General features: G+C 39.6%; 1 protein-coding gene across 1 annotated transcript in view; it reads left to right on the forward strand.

Moving 5' to 3' along the window:
- GYS2 (glycogen synthase 2) overlaps window positions 1-16,773 on the forward strand; it is a 48,868-nt gene that overhangs the window by 10,536 nt on the left and 21,559 nt on the right. Inside the window, exons 3-5 of the mRNA XM_026066906.1 lie at window positions 2,714-2,905; window positions 3,736-3,921; window positions 16,543-16,687. Coding sequence (XP_025922691.1) covers window positions 2,714-2,905; window positions 3,736-3,921; window positions 16,543-16,687 — 523 coding nt within the window. The remainder of the gene's footprint in view (window positions 1-2,713; window positions 2,906-3,735; window positions 3,922-16,542; window positions 16,688-16,773) is intronic.

Here is a 16,773-nt window from a genome sequence, read left to right on the forward strand (position 1 = left end):
GCTCTTGCTGTTTCACTTGACACAGCAGTCCTGGTCAAAGTCACAATGGGAAAGGCTCAGAATCCACTGTTAGAGCAGCAAAGTCAATTCATTAAAGGTTATTTTTGAGGAAGAACCAGTTTATCCAATTACAGGTTTTAACAGTCATTTGTCTACAAGTCTACTTAATTGGATTAACGACTTATTTCTCTAGTCTCTAAATACAGTGAGATTTTAGTAGACATAATATGACCTTACTTTGACTGAACTCATATATTACATTTGGCATTCTTGTGCTGTTGAATAAACTTGGACAGAGAAAAGCATTTCACTGTATCACAGTTTTTCTCATGTAGCACTATACTGAGTTGAAAGCCAGAAAGGGACAAATCACAAGTGGACGTTAAAAAAAAGTATTTAGCTGACAAAGAATCTGCTTCTCCAGATCAAAACAACTAGTTGTCCATTCCCTAGGAAGAGAGGTTAAGGTGTTGCACAGGGAGTGAGTTAATCTGTGTTTCCGACACAGTTTTTAACCAAATGTTTTCTGTGTGATCTCAGTCGATGTGTGTGACCTCATAGCCTGTCTATGACTTGGTTTCTCCAACCACAAACTAGGGAAAAGAAGGGCATAAAAATGCTTCTTCCCATAAAGGTGATCTGCTGCAGGGAATAGAATCTGTGGTGTGGATAGACAAGCTGCTAAATTGCAAACAGTTATAGCCTTGAGGACAACTGATTACCTGAAAAGTGGTGAAAGATGATAAAGCCAAATATGACCTCCTTTCTTGAAAATCATTGTCAGAAATGTAGAACTCACCTTAACTCTGGTTCAACATTAGTCTTCAGGTACGTTAGCTGGAAGGAGAAAAAGTTGTCTGCAGGTGTTCAGAACAGACGTGAAAAGCRTCGAGAGGTAACAGCCATGAAGCATTCTTACAGGACTGAATTGCTGAGGGGAATGACACACTTTAATGTAGGAATTAATAAACTTCTCACACTGCCAGCAGCTGTGGCACTGGTGATGTTTATCACCCTTTGCAATGGCAGTTCCTGGGAGGTAATGCCCTATTGTGTATTATTTAGAAGTGTATTGCCAGGTATACATGTGCAACAGCTTGGGAAAGTGTCTATTGGGACAATAACATTATGTGATTCTTAGCATTGTTCAGGCTGAAGTTCAAACTAAAAAGTCTAATCTAACTGCCCTTTCTTATTTCTGCTTAGATTTTCATAAGTGATTGATCAAGGTTTTTATGTTGCTTCTGCTGCTTACAGAGACCTGTCTCTGCAAGCTATAGAACACTCCTTTGTTTGGAAAATATCTAAAGACTTGTGGAGCAGATGAATTGCAATTCTATATATACTTTATGTTGTTCCAGCAATACCTTCAGTTTAACCAGCCAATCCTGCCAGCCTCACATGCACATAGTGCTGCTGGTGTACTCATTTATAGCAGCAAATCTGTTCCAGGTACATCAAGAATAGTTTTGATCTGTAATAATGACGCTCTAGTTTCTAGAAGCTGTGCTTGGATCCGATTAACATTTATGTCTGGATTTTAATCATGTGTCACAATGGATCTCTCCAGGAGTCCTAGGAATGCTTCCAAACTCCTCAGGTCAGGTGTAGTCCTTGGCCACAATCTAACTCCATATTTACACCCTTTATTCTTTGTGTGAACAGATCTAATAGTCTTTTTCTCATTGTTTTCAAGACCTAACCTCTATCCAGCTTGTTCTAGTGTCAGTGCTGGGTTGAACTCTTGAGAACCAAGGGGTAGGTGAATGAAAAGAGACTGAATAGTGGCATAAAAGATTCATTCGTATGAGGTAAAAAGCATAAATGCACTGGCCTCCCTATAGTACCTCATTCTCCCTGGTTGACCAGCCTCTGCTGCTATAGCCATTTTGTTTAGTGGAATTAATGTGAAATAATTTGACTGTACAGACTGGTACAATCTGTAGTGCTGGCCCAGTTGTGTTGTCTATGACAGTTCAGTCTACTGTGCTTGGGCAGGTGTAAATATTGCTAAGCAGCACTATTTTATCAGTGTAGTTCTAAATACTCTTAGAGGTGTTTAATGGCACTGATGCAGTTAAAGTAGGACAGCTGTATTTTGTAGGCTGATGCGGTTTTAGGTATTATTACTCATCCCGATTGATCCTCCCACTCTGCCAAAGGACATCAACTATGCTGCATGGGCAGGATAAGGAAATGTGGTGATAGGTACAGATCCCAAGCTTCTGTCCTACAATAGCCATCACTGGTAATCTCACATAAATGGCAAAGAACTGGTGACAAATCTGTTTTGAGAGAAAATAATAATAATTTTGAAATAAGAACAAAAATAGCATAGATATCTCAATAAGAACATAAGATAAGTCTTCAACCAAGTATAGTCTTCCTAAACTTTTTCCATAAAAAATTTAACATTGCAATGAAAATATAGGATAAAAGTCTTAAAAAATGTTCTTAAAGATTGTAGCTTCCTTTTACCCCCAACCTTTGGTCCATTATTACTCCATTTATTTTGCAAGCAAACCACAAATCCTGGGTATATGGGACTGTTCATATATTTCCAAATAGTTATATAACCCTTATGTATATAATATAAAAAATGTAAATATTTAAGTAAATTTGGAAGACTTGATGGATGAAAGTAGTGGCAGAAATTGTCCTCAATGTTCACTTTGTAACATTTTCTGGTAATATCCTTGCCTCTTTTCCATAGGTATTTTTTGGAAGATGGCTGATAGAAGGCACCCCATAYGTCTTATTGTTTGATATAGGATCAGCAGCCTGGAATCTGGACAGATGGAAAGGCGAATTTTGGGATGTTAGCAACATAGGGATCCCTTTTCATGACCGAGAAGCCAACGATGCTGTGATTTTTGGATCACTAACAGCCTGGTTTTTAAAAGAGGTACAGTTTTCAAATTCAGAGGTTTTAAAACCTCAGTTTTGACAGCACTGGCTTTGCACTGCACATCAGCTTTGGGATGTGGCTGCTATTCTCCATACAGCTTGAAACCTATGACTTTAAGAAAGTTGCTACTTATTCTAGATCAAATTTGTATTTATAACTGAGATCTTAAGCGGTTGGTTAACAATATGTTTCTATGAGGTGCTCTGTGCGCAATGTGATGCGTCTTTACTGTCACTTCTTAACTCCCTTATTTGACACTGCATTCTCTTACAGGTAGGATCTCAAACTACCTTTTTCTGTCCTGTCTAGTCAGGGAGTCACACTCACAAACTGTCCCTGAAGCCAGTGAGCATTGTGTATTTTAGCTGTTAGATATTACCTTGCACAGGGAATATAGACAGACAGCAGAAAATGATGACAGCATTGTGACTTCACATATTACTCTACCACAGCCTACTTGAGGGGAGAAAACTTTGTTAATCTGGAGAATCATCAGTCCATTAGAGGGGCCTATGATTTTCTTAGCCAAATGACATTTTCAACAGCAGAAAAGCAGATTGAAAAAATGAGGAACGACTGTGCTTACCAGAGCTCTCCAGCACACTAGAAAGGATGCTGTTCTGAGGCACTAATGCAGCCTGTGCTTCTCCTTGGGCTAAGGATTAGGGCTGGTTGGAGTTAAGACACATGGCCAGTTAAAACGCTGTTCTACTTAGTCATATGAAAGAAAGAAAGCCTACAGAAGAAGGCATGAAAGAAGTTTCTGAGACTGGGGTGATGAGCAGGATTATGTGCGTTTCATCTGTTTTCCTTCTAATTATTTTCAGCTTTCCTGTCAGTTTGATGACAAGCCCAACATAATTGCCCACTTTCATGAATGGCAAGCAGGAGTGGGTTTAATCCTCTCTCGATCTCAGAAACTTCCTGTTGCCACAATTTTCACTACTCATGCCACTCTTCTTGGAAGATATCTATGTGCAGCCAGTATAGATTTCTACAACAATCTTGACCAGGTAAGAGATTTTTTTTCTCATTCCCTCTGCTTTCAGCTAATCAACCCCTGGCACCTTTTTCTGTTTACTGTGCTACACCACATATTGTATGTTCTGTCTTGTGTCATCATTTGTGATTGTCCCACTGCAGTGGTAGCTTGTCAGTTCCAGAGCACAGGAAATGGTATTAACCATTTACTGACACCTCAGGCCATGAGGTTTCTAGGTCTGAGTGCCTTTGTCTCTGTGACTGATTCTAAACTCAGTGGAGTCAAGAGTGTTTACACTACCTTCAGTGAACTTTGAGTTACCAGATTTTACATGGCAAAGAACTGCAACTCATTCAGCTTCTAGTCAAGTCAGTGGTTTAGTCCAATCCACTAACTTACAGAATAATGATGCAGCACTACAGGGTTTGCCAGCTGAGATTCTTCACCTTCTTTTCAATGGTATGAGAGATTTCAAAAGCAAGGGGAGAGTAGTTACGTGCCCAGTCATCACCGCAAGTCTAGTGCCTTTGCAAATCTTCCTTTCATGTTCAGAAAAGATAATTAACTCAGAGCAATGGATGCTACTGTTTGTGACTTACTATAGCAGAATGAGTAAGCAGAGTATGTAAAAGCCATTCAGCTGTAGTCATCGTCTGACACTTCAGGTGCAGCCTCACAGTACTCTTTCTTAGTGAAAGACTGTAGGAAAAAATAGACAGTAGCCCTTCCCTTGCTAAAATTACCCTAGGATTCTATTAAAGGGTTGTTTTTTCCCCAACCTACCTCTTAAATCTTTGTAAGTCATAAGAAGTCCCTCTGTTTTCAAGCTTTTCAGACTAGACCTCATTTGTTAATGAGAAACATAGGAGGTATTTTCCGAGATTAAAATACCCACATCTGCTTCTTGGAATTTTTGTAAACTGTCTAGTAGTTTTGGTTTTTGCTAGTCTCTTTGCCCTCAAATCATAGCACAAACCAACATTTCAAGAACCCAAATGTCTTTAGTACTGCTCTCAGCAGAGGTACACTGCATGATCTTGGATTTTCTAATGTGGTTATAGATGGAGTGAGTTCAAGAGATTTTTGCATTCCAGCATTTATTGAGGGTAGAGGTAGCTAAAAGGTTGGACTGAGTTCAAGAGTTTTTTGCATTCCAGAATTTATTGAGGGTAGAGGTAGCTAAAAGGTTAAAACAACTGCCCCATTCACTATCTCAATGCAATTCCTTCACTAAAGTCAACGAAGATGACTCAGCTGGCAATGTGTTTGATGTTTGTTCCATAGTGTGTCAAGCTTGTGTGTCTTCCAAAGGCAAGGCCCATGCAGTAGTGTGCTACTGTCCTCATTCAGAAGCACAGAATAGATTACTGTTCCCTCATAGTCCAAGGAAACAGTCATTCGCCTTCCTACTTTTTTCTTTTCTTTTTTTTCTTTACTAAAGGCAACTACTGAATCTACTGAACATGCTAAGGATAAAGGACTGGCTCTACTCATTTACTGATATGCACACAGGGCTGCAGCATGGTAGTTTAGAGGGAATTCTCTCTACCCAATCTGAGGTAGCTAACATAGGTGCCTCCTCAGCTCCCTGTATCATCAACCAAGTTACACTGGCTCTTCCAGAGTCAGTGTAATGCAAGGATCTTCCAATTACCATCTGAAAGATCTGTCTCCTTACATCACCTAGGAAAACTAGTATCCTAAAATAGATATCTTAACTAGATGCATTAATGAGGCAGCATGAATAACCCAGTGATGCTGTCAGACCCAAGTTTCAGTAGTCTAGACATTCCTACCCCCTCATATTCACCCAATCTGCATATGTGAAACCTAGTTTTAAGTTGCATTAAATTATTTTCTTCTCTGGAGAGAACTAAAATGAAAGAACATGCAGTTTCAACATTAATGCTTGAGAAAGTGGGGAATTTTCAGCAGTAACTTTATTAATTGATCTTTGCAGTCTTGCACATAAATTGTAAATAAAGAAGCCGTAATTAAAAACATGCATTTTAAAATAAGTAATTAGAGTAAAAAATAGAGAATGCCAATAGTTTTACAGACTGGTGTTAAAAATACTATGTCAGAGATTTTCCTTACTTTTGTAATGGAAATTCTAAGTTTTTTTGTTTTGTTTTGTATTCTGGTTAATTTGGTGAGCTATAAATAGGCTGGCCAAAATAGTCTGCCTTTCTCAAAAGCAATGTTTTTTTTACTGCATGATAACCTGGGGTCCTCACCCTTGCCCGTGTACTCAAAAGAAAGTCATGATCTTCATCTGAACAGACTTACAGATTTCACTGTATTTATATGCTAGTCACAGTATTCATATTGTTTGTGCTACTCGCACATGACATGGCCAATTTTATTTGATAAAGTATTGTCCATCCCACAGCAAAGCTTTAGGAATCTCTTCGGTAACTATCACCTATGTGATAAATATAGAAATATATATTCAACTTTTATTCTAAGAATACATTGAATGAAACATATGTATCTGTTTAAAGTATTATTATAATGCTGTGAATATAATTTAAGGGAGGAGACTTATGGATTTCTACACTGTAATCCTTTATGCCTTCTGTGTAAAGATTGCCATTTAAAGGTACTAATACAGGAAATGATGCCAAGCTGTTACACTACTGTTTCACATGCTTGCAAGGTAATAAATCTCTTCCTGGCAAAGTTAACATTTACTAAGAGATCAGCTGTCTTAATGAAGGCTCCTTTGGCTGTAAAAAGGTCAGCCTGGCCCAAAAGCCAGTTGAGAAACATAAGGGGTTGATCTAGAGTACAGTCATTAAATGATACAGATAGGCAAGACTTCAGAGGATATTCTTGTTGCTGTCTTCTAGTAGTAAACTACTAAGGTCAAACAAGTGATAATTCCAGTGATAAAGATTCTCCAGGTCTTCCTAATGTTTAAGCATAATAGCTAGTTTTCCTGTTTCAGGACAATTGCATAACTTTCCTTTAGAGCATGATAATAAATGAATTTAAGCTCTCACTTCTGATTAGAATTTCATGGTTAGTACATATCTTCCACCAGTTTTACGTGCAGCAGCTGAGATGTGTGGGAAAGATGCAACTCTGGTATATGCTGTGCCAGAGATCACAGGAAAATGATTGTAGTGCAAGAGGAAAGTGAATGGTCTAGTAGTGCCTGGAGACAGACAGGCATACACAGCTTCTACAGAGAAGAGAGGAAACCTCATGTTCCCTTTTCTAGTCCCCCTTTTCTAGTCCCCAACACAGTCCAAAGAAAGCTGTGTTTGAATGCCTGCTAGAGAGAGCTTTGCTCAGGTCTCTGAGACCAAGTGCTTTTCTGCAATGTTGAAGTCCTTCACAGTCCTTTCTCTCTGTCTTTTCATAGTGTCCCAGGTGCTGTGTGTGAGCAGTACGTTCTTCTTCCTTACGCCACTCTCTTCTGTTGGCTCTGATAATGTAAAACATTCTCCATTTGTCCTCCACTGTCTATTGCCCTGCCCTCTCTGTACACACACATGCGCACACACACTGCAGCACCCTCTCACCTCAGTTTTACACCACTCCTGTCAATAAGCAGGACCAGAAGATACAAGCTGCATTGAAAAGGCTCTTTCAAAAATATGAAGGATTACAGAGATTTTTTTGTTTCTTTCCTGAGAAGCAGTGAGAAGCTCTCACTTCCTGAGAAAAGTAAGAGCTTGTATCTGAATTCCACTGTGGAAAATACCACTTTGATTCACCTTACTAACAAATATCAGTATGTGCCAACTGACACAAATATCAAATGTATTCTCTAAGCCATTGAAGTCAGTAGCTTTAGACCAGGGATGACTTTGGCCCAAGTGCCATGCTCTTTGGAATGAATATCAGCATCAAGGATCATGCAAAGGGCTGTGCAGTGCAGGCTGACTGACATTTTATTGAGCACACCTGTGAACAAAGAAGAGCTCAAGTCACCATTCCCCACCAGATGATAGAACTGGAAGGGAGAGCTCCATGTGGTGTTCTGTTAGCCCTCAAATGCTGGATCCACAAAAACTCGCCATTCAGTCTATCCTAGTCCTTTGGGGAAAAATTAAGAACTAATTATTGAAGGGTGATGAAGGGTTACACTGTGAGGCATGATTCATTACAGACTCCTGAAACCTCTTAGAGGCTTAAACTGTAGGCCACCAGAACTGAAGAGATGACTCTCTATTTCATGAACTGTTGTCAGTCTGTGAGTTGTAGCAAGCCATTTTCAGGATTTGGGAGCACGAGAGGGGATTTAACAATCAGTTCATATATGAGTAGCACCAACATTATGGAACTGATGTTGTGGATAGTGACCAGATCTAAGTGGTGGGAAGGAGAGAGGAGGCTGTGTAGCCTCAATGCTGTCATGTGTCTCAGAAGTGTACTCCCCAATGGCCAGAATAAATGGGGGACTGAAAACCTCTTCAGCTTGGTAAATTGGAGCTGTAGATTGCTGGAAGCTAGGAGAATACACTAGGGATGTAACACAATAACATTGTCTGGTTCTGGGCCTCTTCCTGAGTCATCTGCTATTTGCCTCAATCAGAGACAGGATTCTGGTTCTCATACAGTATTACCATATGAGAATATACAGTTCTTATATGCTTACAGACTTACTTAACTCCACTGGACTGGGGGGAGCTCAGCTGCTCCTGCTCYGCTGCAAAAATGAGGGATAAACCCTTAACAGCGTACACAGGAGCACAGTGAATACCAGGAGTAACACTGCTGTGTCCTCAGCAGCATGTAACAGCAACAGATAGGCTGTCTGACCTAAGGATCCCTGAGGTAACAACCATGTAACAGCTTCTCTGTGTACATTTTATTTGTTTACTTGATTCACATTTAAATCACACTGATGCTGGACGGAGGAAGGCAGGGAAAGCAAAAAGAACAAAACAGAAAGTGACTTGAACTGTAACTACTAGTGTTTGATATTTCTATTTACTTTTAAGCATCTGAAGAACTCTGGGTAAAGGCTGAGTCAGGGACTGCTAACGCTGCCTATAGGTTACTGGCTTGAATTCTTACAAAGTCAACATTTTCTGATTTCAGTAATAAGCAGGGCATGTTCTGAGCTTAATTCCCAGCAGAGATATTATCATAAGTTTAACTATGCTTAAGAAGTTTTGCAGGTCTAAATAGTCCAACTAGCAATGCRCTCTTTCCCAGTGTCTCCCAGTCCAGTGTAGCTTTCACTTCACAAAACTAAAGTTTTGTTTGTTGCTAGGAAAACTGAACCAAAATAGCTAATCTAGGAGGTAGGAAGTTCTGTGGATAAGTTCTGACTCTTTGGAGCCTTTTTCTCTTCAGCAGCAACTGACTTCTCAGAGTCTTTTCGGACCGAGGATCAAGAATGTTAATCTTTCATAGTGGTCCCATCTGTTTATTGGGGTTGGCTTTTTGTTTTAGTGGTCTTATTTCACCCTCCTAGGGTTTCAAATAGACCAATACCTTTCATAAATTGACTGAGAGACACTAGCTCCAGGTTAATTCCTGGGTGAGTAGGTGACTACATCAGGAATAGTTTTTTGGGCAAATGGTCTAACCTGAAATTTTGTCTTAGAAGTGATCATCTGAAAATGGTTCCAGGAGCACTGGTCAGGTAAAGTGGAGAAGTTTGGGGGTTTCGGTCTCTGATGTTTCTTATTAAAAGAATCACATCGAGTTATAAAGTAAAAAGTGCTCTAAGGAGAAGAAAAAAAAAGTTTAGTCTCATTCTTCGTAGCTTTTTATCTTATATAAGGATGCCCTGCCAGTGTGTAACATTTCTATTCAGACCTAGCAGCTTTTTACATTCAGATCACACAAGTAGAACTGAAGATATAGTTTGCAAAATAGTGGATAATTCTGCATTAAGAGATCTAACAGGAAAAGCACTAAAATCACAGATGAAATGAACAGTCAGGAGTTTTATGCTGGCAATTAGGAGCGCAAGCTCTTATTCCTTTTAGTACAGCACTGTCACTGAGCTCACTGTTATGCAAAGTTGATCTGCTTTATTAGTAGAACAGCTAATGGAAATCTGACTTAAGTCAGGAAGTGTAAAATTCATTCTTATTTGGCACATGAGCCAAAGCACAAGATTTGGCACAAGAATTAAAGTTCTAATTGCACAAGATAACAATTGGTGGGAGTTAAATCTGATGTAAGCTGGATTTTGAAAAGAGGAGGAATTCTTAAATGCTTCAGACAATAGGAGCTCAATGTGATTACGCTCGAAGTGAAGATCTTTGTTTCACCTCTCAATAGATAAGAAATTTGAATTTCGGACCTACTCCTGACTGTTCCTGCCTCCACTGTAGAATCATTTTATGAACTTCAGTAGGTCATGGATTTTGAAGACCAGAAAATATCATTTCACTCTTTGCCTAAAATCCTCAGCTAACAAATTCTTCATCAAACCTAAACCATGAGATAACAACTAATTTTAAAAATGTCATCCACTCTTGCAGCAAGGTTCAAGTGATGAAGGGWGTCTACATTACCTATGCAAAGTTGTCACAAAGTTGTTCGTTATCAAAGCTATGTAATTTATTTCCGATCTGAATTTGTCTTGGTTTACCTTCCATTGGCTTTCCTCATACTTTTTTGGCTCTATGAAAGCATAGTCCTGTGTCAGAATCTGGAAGTTGTATGTAGACAAATAAGTTACCTGTCTCTCAGGCAAGTTTTTACGTAACTAGTGCATTTTTTCATCCTTTTCTGCACTCAAATCATTCTTCTTGTGCATTTCTAAACCCTTTGCAGTTTGTCTTTTCAGTTTGAAATGTGAAAGTCTGAACTGAATTTATTATCTCAGTTATTGTTTCACTGTTTCCAAGAGAAACATAATACCACTTCCCCATAACTGCTTGGCCCTCTCTTCTTTTTACATTCAAGGATTGCATTAACTCTCTTAACTGGAATGTCATTCTTGGAGTTTCAGTGATTACCTACTGTGCCAACTGTTACCTAACATGCCAACTGTTAAGTCATGAATGAAGTGGTATGTTCATCACATGGATCCATAGAAAGGAGAGAAATTAGTTCAGTCTTTTTCTCAGGATTGCATTACACCAAACAGAAGTTTTTGTCAAAAATATTATGTCTGTGGAACCTCTTCCTGTTTTGCTGTGAAATTAGCGTGGCTTTATAGGGGAAGCATTTTCCCCTCTAATCCTTGCCATTATCTGTATTTAGTCTGCTCAGTTACTAAAAGTCAGAATGGGAGGGAACCCTCACTAAGAGCAATGGAATATTTACACATGTACAGTGAAATGGATATTGAAGAGGTTGGCCCTTAAAAGCTACAGAGGGAAAAAACACAGAATCCAACTTAGATCTGTTTTTCTTTCAATATAACTTTTGTTTGTGGCTTTGCTAGTGTTCCTATTTGCCGATATAYAGAAAACAAACAAAAATAAGCATGAGGCACTTCAGAGATATTTTACTTTGCTGTCTCTGAACATGAAAGCTGTGGAGTACAGTTTACAGATGCCTGAGCCTGGGCTGACAAGCTGGTGCATCCAGACAGCAGAACATATTGCTGAGCAGAAACATTGGTTTGYGGTTGAAAAGAAGACTAACTGCACTGGTGTTCTCCTTTGTTTCAGTGTGTTAGCTTATAAGTTCAGTACAGAACCATGCCCCATGTTGCCTCTATAGTTCTAGAGCTCATGCTGTCACAGTAAGCTCAGCTGTCTGCGCACTACTCCTTGTGTGGCATAAATTTGTCTTCTGCATTGTTGTACAGTCTCATCAGTTAAGTTCCATTCAACTTCTCTAAGACTATTATTTTCTGAAGTCACTCATCCAGCCCTCTTAGAGATACACAATGCAATTCCTTGCCCCACCTTATAAGTGAGATCAAAGGACAAGATCTTGCTATATTAATTGGTGACTGAAACTGCAGGAGAAGGAGAATGGATGAAATGTGAGAACTATGTGACATCAGTTTCTACTTGCTAATAGATTTGTGTACCTTTGAAAAATGGGCCAAAAGTCATACCAGCATCTCCATAATAAAATCTTTCCAACTTCCAGAAGATGAAGAATTGAATAGCAATGGGGAAAGAGAGTATGAGCAAATATTAGTTGTTTTCATGCACTCGAAGAAATAAAAGGTAGCAAGAAATAAGCCACAGTACTTTGGATAAACCTTTTACAAACCTTTCTCCCAGAAGCGTTTGAGGGAGTGTTTATCTACAGGTAGCCAACATATCCCAAACTTAGTTTTGTAAAAAATCCATTCTTGATGGAGAAAAAATATCTTTCAAAGTTTGGCCACCTATTAGTTTGTTTTTTTTCCCCAGTATTTTGAATATAAAAAACACATTTGAAAAAATTATTGCGTAGTTTTGACTGCTCAGTGGTAATTCATCCTATTTGTGTGTTTGCCCAGCATGCTGTAAGGAACTGCCCCATTTCACATCTTCGGTATACAGAATGGTTGAACAATCATAATGATTTTGGATTTTACTGTTCAGAGTGCAGCCTCCTACCTTATTTACTGCATGAAATTAAGATTTCTGCTCTGAATACCAAATCTCTTATTTTCTTAAGAGCCATTTTACTGCGGCAATCATAGGGGTATCTCAATGCTCCAGAAACATTAATTACAGTTTACCACACCCATATGAGGGGAGGTAACTACATTGTCCACATTTTTTAGGGGAGCTTTTAATGGCTTTTAGTGGAGTTGACAGTATCTAGTACTTTAAAACCTCAGAGTTTTGGGCTAGGGTAAGCCAACCATCATGCTGGAGCCCTGTGGCACTCTCAGGAGTCAAATTAATTCAGCTTTAGTTTTCTCTTCCCTCTACCCTCCTACCTTGTGCTTTTCCTACCATTCAACTTCTGCAACAAGTGAGGTGTATGTTCTGGAGGAAAGATCTTCTTTTGTGACATGGCCGTATTTCATGCACTAAAATGCTCATGGGGATTGTGGAAAATGTGATATATGATGATACAATTGCAAAACAGTATAGCATGTTATGTCGTAAAGTATATTTCCTAGCTTCCTAAAAATCACATTGACAAGCTTAGAAATTCTGACATATGATCACCAATATCAGAAGAGGTCACATTGGGTCAGGCACCTTAGTCTACAACACAGTCCTCCACCACTGGAATTAATGAAATAACAGATAGCAATGGGAAGTAGCCATCCTGTTTGTTGGCCTCTTCCTCTTGTGCTTGTCTCTGCAAGCCTCCCCTGCCAAGCTCCTCCTCCCAGGTTTGCACCTTGTTTCAGTTTGTGCTCTCTCCTTTGCTCGTTTCATCTATATTTGAGTTACGCGTACATGGCAATAATTGCAGTTCTGAGAACGCAGGAAAGAGTTTCCATGTTTTTAATTTTATTGTTTAACACCGTATGTCTAGACTGGAAGAGTTATTACAGAGCAAGTCTTACTTCACTGTTAGCAGACTCTTCAGAGAATGCAGATAAYGAACTTCATCATTTCTCTGGAACTTTTCAGCTGAGATTTTTCAAGGCTACTTTTTTGATCACATTAGGATGGTATTTTCAACAGATGTAGTGGAAGTCCCTTTCCTACCAGCTACGTAGCACCACTGCAAAATTAGAGTGCTCTGTGGCTAAAAGCACTGAAGTTTTTTCAGCAAAACAGTTGTAAAATGTCAATAGCTACATCTTTATTTATACCTATCTATATAGAAAAATAAAAAATGATTTTCTTAAATCTTGTTCTCTGAAGTCATTCACATTTGGTGAAATTTCTCAAAACATGTTTTATACCAATCTTAAACATGTGCTTAGCATGAAAAGCTGTAATATAAATAAATACCTTTACTTTTGACTCAGTTCTAAAGTACTGAAAGCAAGGACTAGCCATGACGAAGATCAAACAGTCCTAAGTATAGCTAGTGCTGTCTTCTCCATTTATAATAATGGTTAAATCCATTATGGCCCGTAAAGGTAAGGAGTCAAATGCAGTCAAAATCGTCCTGTGCACCTAGCATTAGGTGGTGATAATGACAGAGCTCATTACAATAATGATAATGGCAGTTCTGTCATCAGAATTGCACTGGAGATGAAACTCAGATCATGGAAGTTATTTTTAATATTTGATCTCTTCACAAATCTTCACAAATCTATCTAAATGCTTACTTAGAGTATCAAAGCACAAAGTGTGTATTTGCCTGTCCTACTGAGGCACATGTATTCTGTGTCAGTCTTAGGCATGCTAGAATCATGAAAAATCTAGTTAAGGGAGAGTTATTGTAATTCTCTACATAACTCACATGGTCTACTTGGTGCCCATGCTGTTGACCTTGGGAGGGTAACCTTGATATTCCCAGAAGTGAAAGATCATGTAAGACTAAGAATTGCCATTTAATTGTAATCATTGACACCTGATTATCATTATTCTTTTTTAGACTGCATTGTAGTGGATTTGTAGTGGACATCAGTGGTCAACATTTGAACATTTAGGCATGGGCTTCATAGGCATTGTGCATTTCCCTCCTGTCAGGATAATGTTCCCACTGGACAGCTGTTATGAGTTTTTGTTTCACTCATTTCTTTGTGTGCCCGCAAGTCTGTGCAACAGGGACAGAAAGGATAGCTTTTATTTCCTAAACGGTCTCTTTATTCCCAGTCCTAGAAGAATTTTGCAAATACAAGTCTAACACACAGTTATTTACATGAATCTCAGCATACATGAGTGAAATGCTGCCACTTCTAGCTGCAAGCCAATATTAGCAATGCGTAATAACATTATGACACTAATTGGGATGGATTATAAAGAATGTCCTTTATAATTGCAACCATAGTAGGGAATTTAAGTAGGGAGCTGTAGAAACTGGAGATGGGGAAAAGATGAATCCTTTGCATCTGACTTTGTAGTTAAAACTTGGAGTGGTCCAGACATGAGTTTTGCTCACTTGCTTTTTTTTTTCATTCAACTCAGTAAGAAAAATGACAGCTGCAAGGTTTAAAGGTGAAGTAGAAATATTCTTTTATCTTTATTCTTTATTTATTATCTTTATTATTTACTTTTTATCTTTATTATTTACTTCTTATTTACTTCTTATTTACTTTGGATGTTTTTATCCAAGAGTTTAACTTAGGTCTGTCTCTAGAAATTAACGGAGTTCAAATTTAACCAAAAGGAACAGCAAGTAATAGTGATGGAATTGGTGAAACAGCACTTCTGAGGAATAGAAAATACCACATTTTCCATTTTCTTTGTTTTCCTGTGGATTTGTGACTGAGTCCTTACATCCCACCTCTCCACACCAATAACTCCATTTCTCTCCTGCCTACCTAGTCCTCAGATCCTCTCTTCATCCTCATTCTTTTTGTCCTCTCTCTMTATATATATACCTTCAGTTACTTTCAATTTCCCTGCTCTCCCAAGTTCTCCAAAATGTCCAGGCAGAAAGCAGCACAAAATGTGGCCAGCCAGCAAGCCAAACAGCACAGATCCTTACCTTTCGTGGGATCATTAATCTGGGACTCTGTCCTTTTCTCAGCTGCCTTTTTTCACAGTCATGCAGGAACTTGGAGGCCTGTAGCTAGCGGTGTCCCCCAGGGGTCAGTACTGGGTCCAGTCTTGTTCAACTTCTTCATCAATGACCTGGATGAAGGCACAGAGTGCACCCTCAGCAAGTTTGCTGATGATACAAAACTGGGAGGAGTGGCTGATACACCAGAGGGCTGTGCTGCCATTCAAAGAGACTTGGACAGGCTGGAGAGGTGGGCAGAGAGGAACCTCATGAAGTTCAACAAAGGCAAGTGCAGGGTCCTGCACCTGGGGAGGAATAACCCCATGCACCAGTACAGGTTGGGGGTTGACCTGCTGGAAAGCAGCTCTGCGGAGAAGGACCTGGGAGTGCTGGTGGACACCAAGTTAAGCATGAGGCAGCAATGTGCCCTTGTGGCCAAGAAGGCCAATGGTATCCTGGGGTGCATCAGGAAGAGTGTTGCCAGCAGGTTGAGGGAGGTGATTCTCCCCCTCTACTCAGCCCTGGTGAGGCCACATCTGGAGTACTGTGTCCAGTTCTGGGCTCCCCAGTACAAGAGGGATGTGGCACTACTGGAGCAAGTCCAGCGAAGGGCCACAAAGATGATTAGGGGACTGGAGCATCTCTCTTATGAGGAAAGGCTGAGAGAGCTTGGCCTGTTTAGCTTGGAGAAGAGAAGGCTGAGAGGAGATCTTATCAATGTGTACAAGTATGTGAAGGGAGGGTGTCGAGAGGATGGGACCAGACTCTTTTCAGTGGTGCCGAGTGACAGGACGCGAGGCAATGGGCACAAACTGAAACACAGACACTTCCATCTTAACATGAGGAAAAACTTTTTCACTGTGAGGGTGACAGAGCACTGGAACAGGTTGCCCMGAGAGGTGGTGGAGTCTCCTTCTCTGGAGATATTCAAAACGCGCCTGGATGCAATCCTGTGCAATGTGCTCTAGGTGACCCTGCTTGAGCAGGGGGGTGGGACTAGATGATCTCCAGAGGTCCCTTCCAACCTCAGTGATTCTGTGATTCTGTGATTCTGTAACTGAAACTAATCTTGCTCCTTCAAAGTCTTTGAAGTTTATTCCCTGGGAAAATAAGATTTATAATGAGAGACCTACTTTGTGATAACAAGTTTGAAGTGACATATCATTCAGGTGTCTTTTTTGTTTGTTTTGATGTTCAACAGTTTGACATTGACAAGGAAGCAGGAGAGAGACAGATTTACCATCGTTACTGTATGGAACGGGCATCTGTACATTGTGCCCATGTGTTCACCACAGTCTCACAGATAACAGCTATAGAAGCAGAACACATGCTTAAAAGAAATCCTGGTAAGACCTGAATTATCTTCCTATACTATTTCCTCTCAGAACCTACATTTTCTCTGAGTGAATGAAAATGATAGACAGAGACAAGC

The sequence above is a fragment of the Apteryx rowi genome, unplaced genomic scaffold, assembly GCF_003343035.1.
Source record: "Apteryx rowi isolate R43461 unplaced genomic scaffold, aptRow1 scaffold_25, whole genome shotgun sequence".
In the NCBI taxonomy this organism is placed as follows: Eukaryota; Metazoa; Chordata; class Aves; order Apterygiformes; family Apterygidae; genus Apteryx; species Apteryx rowi.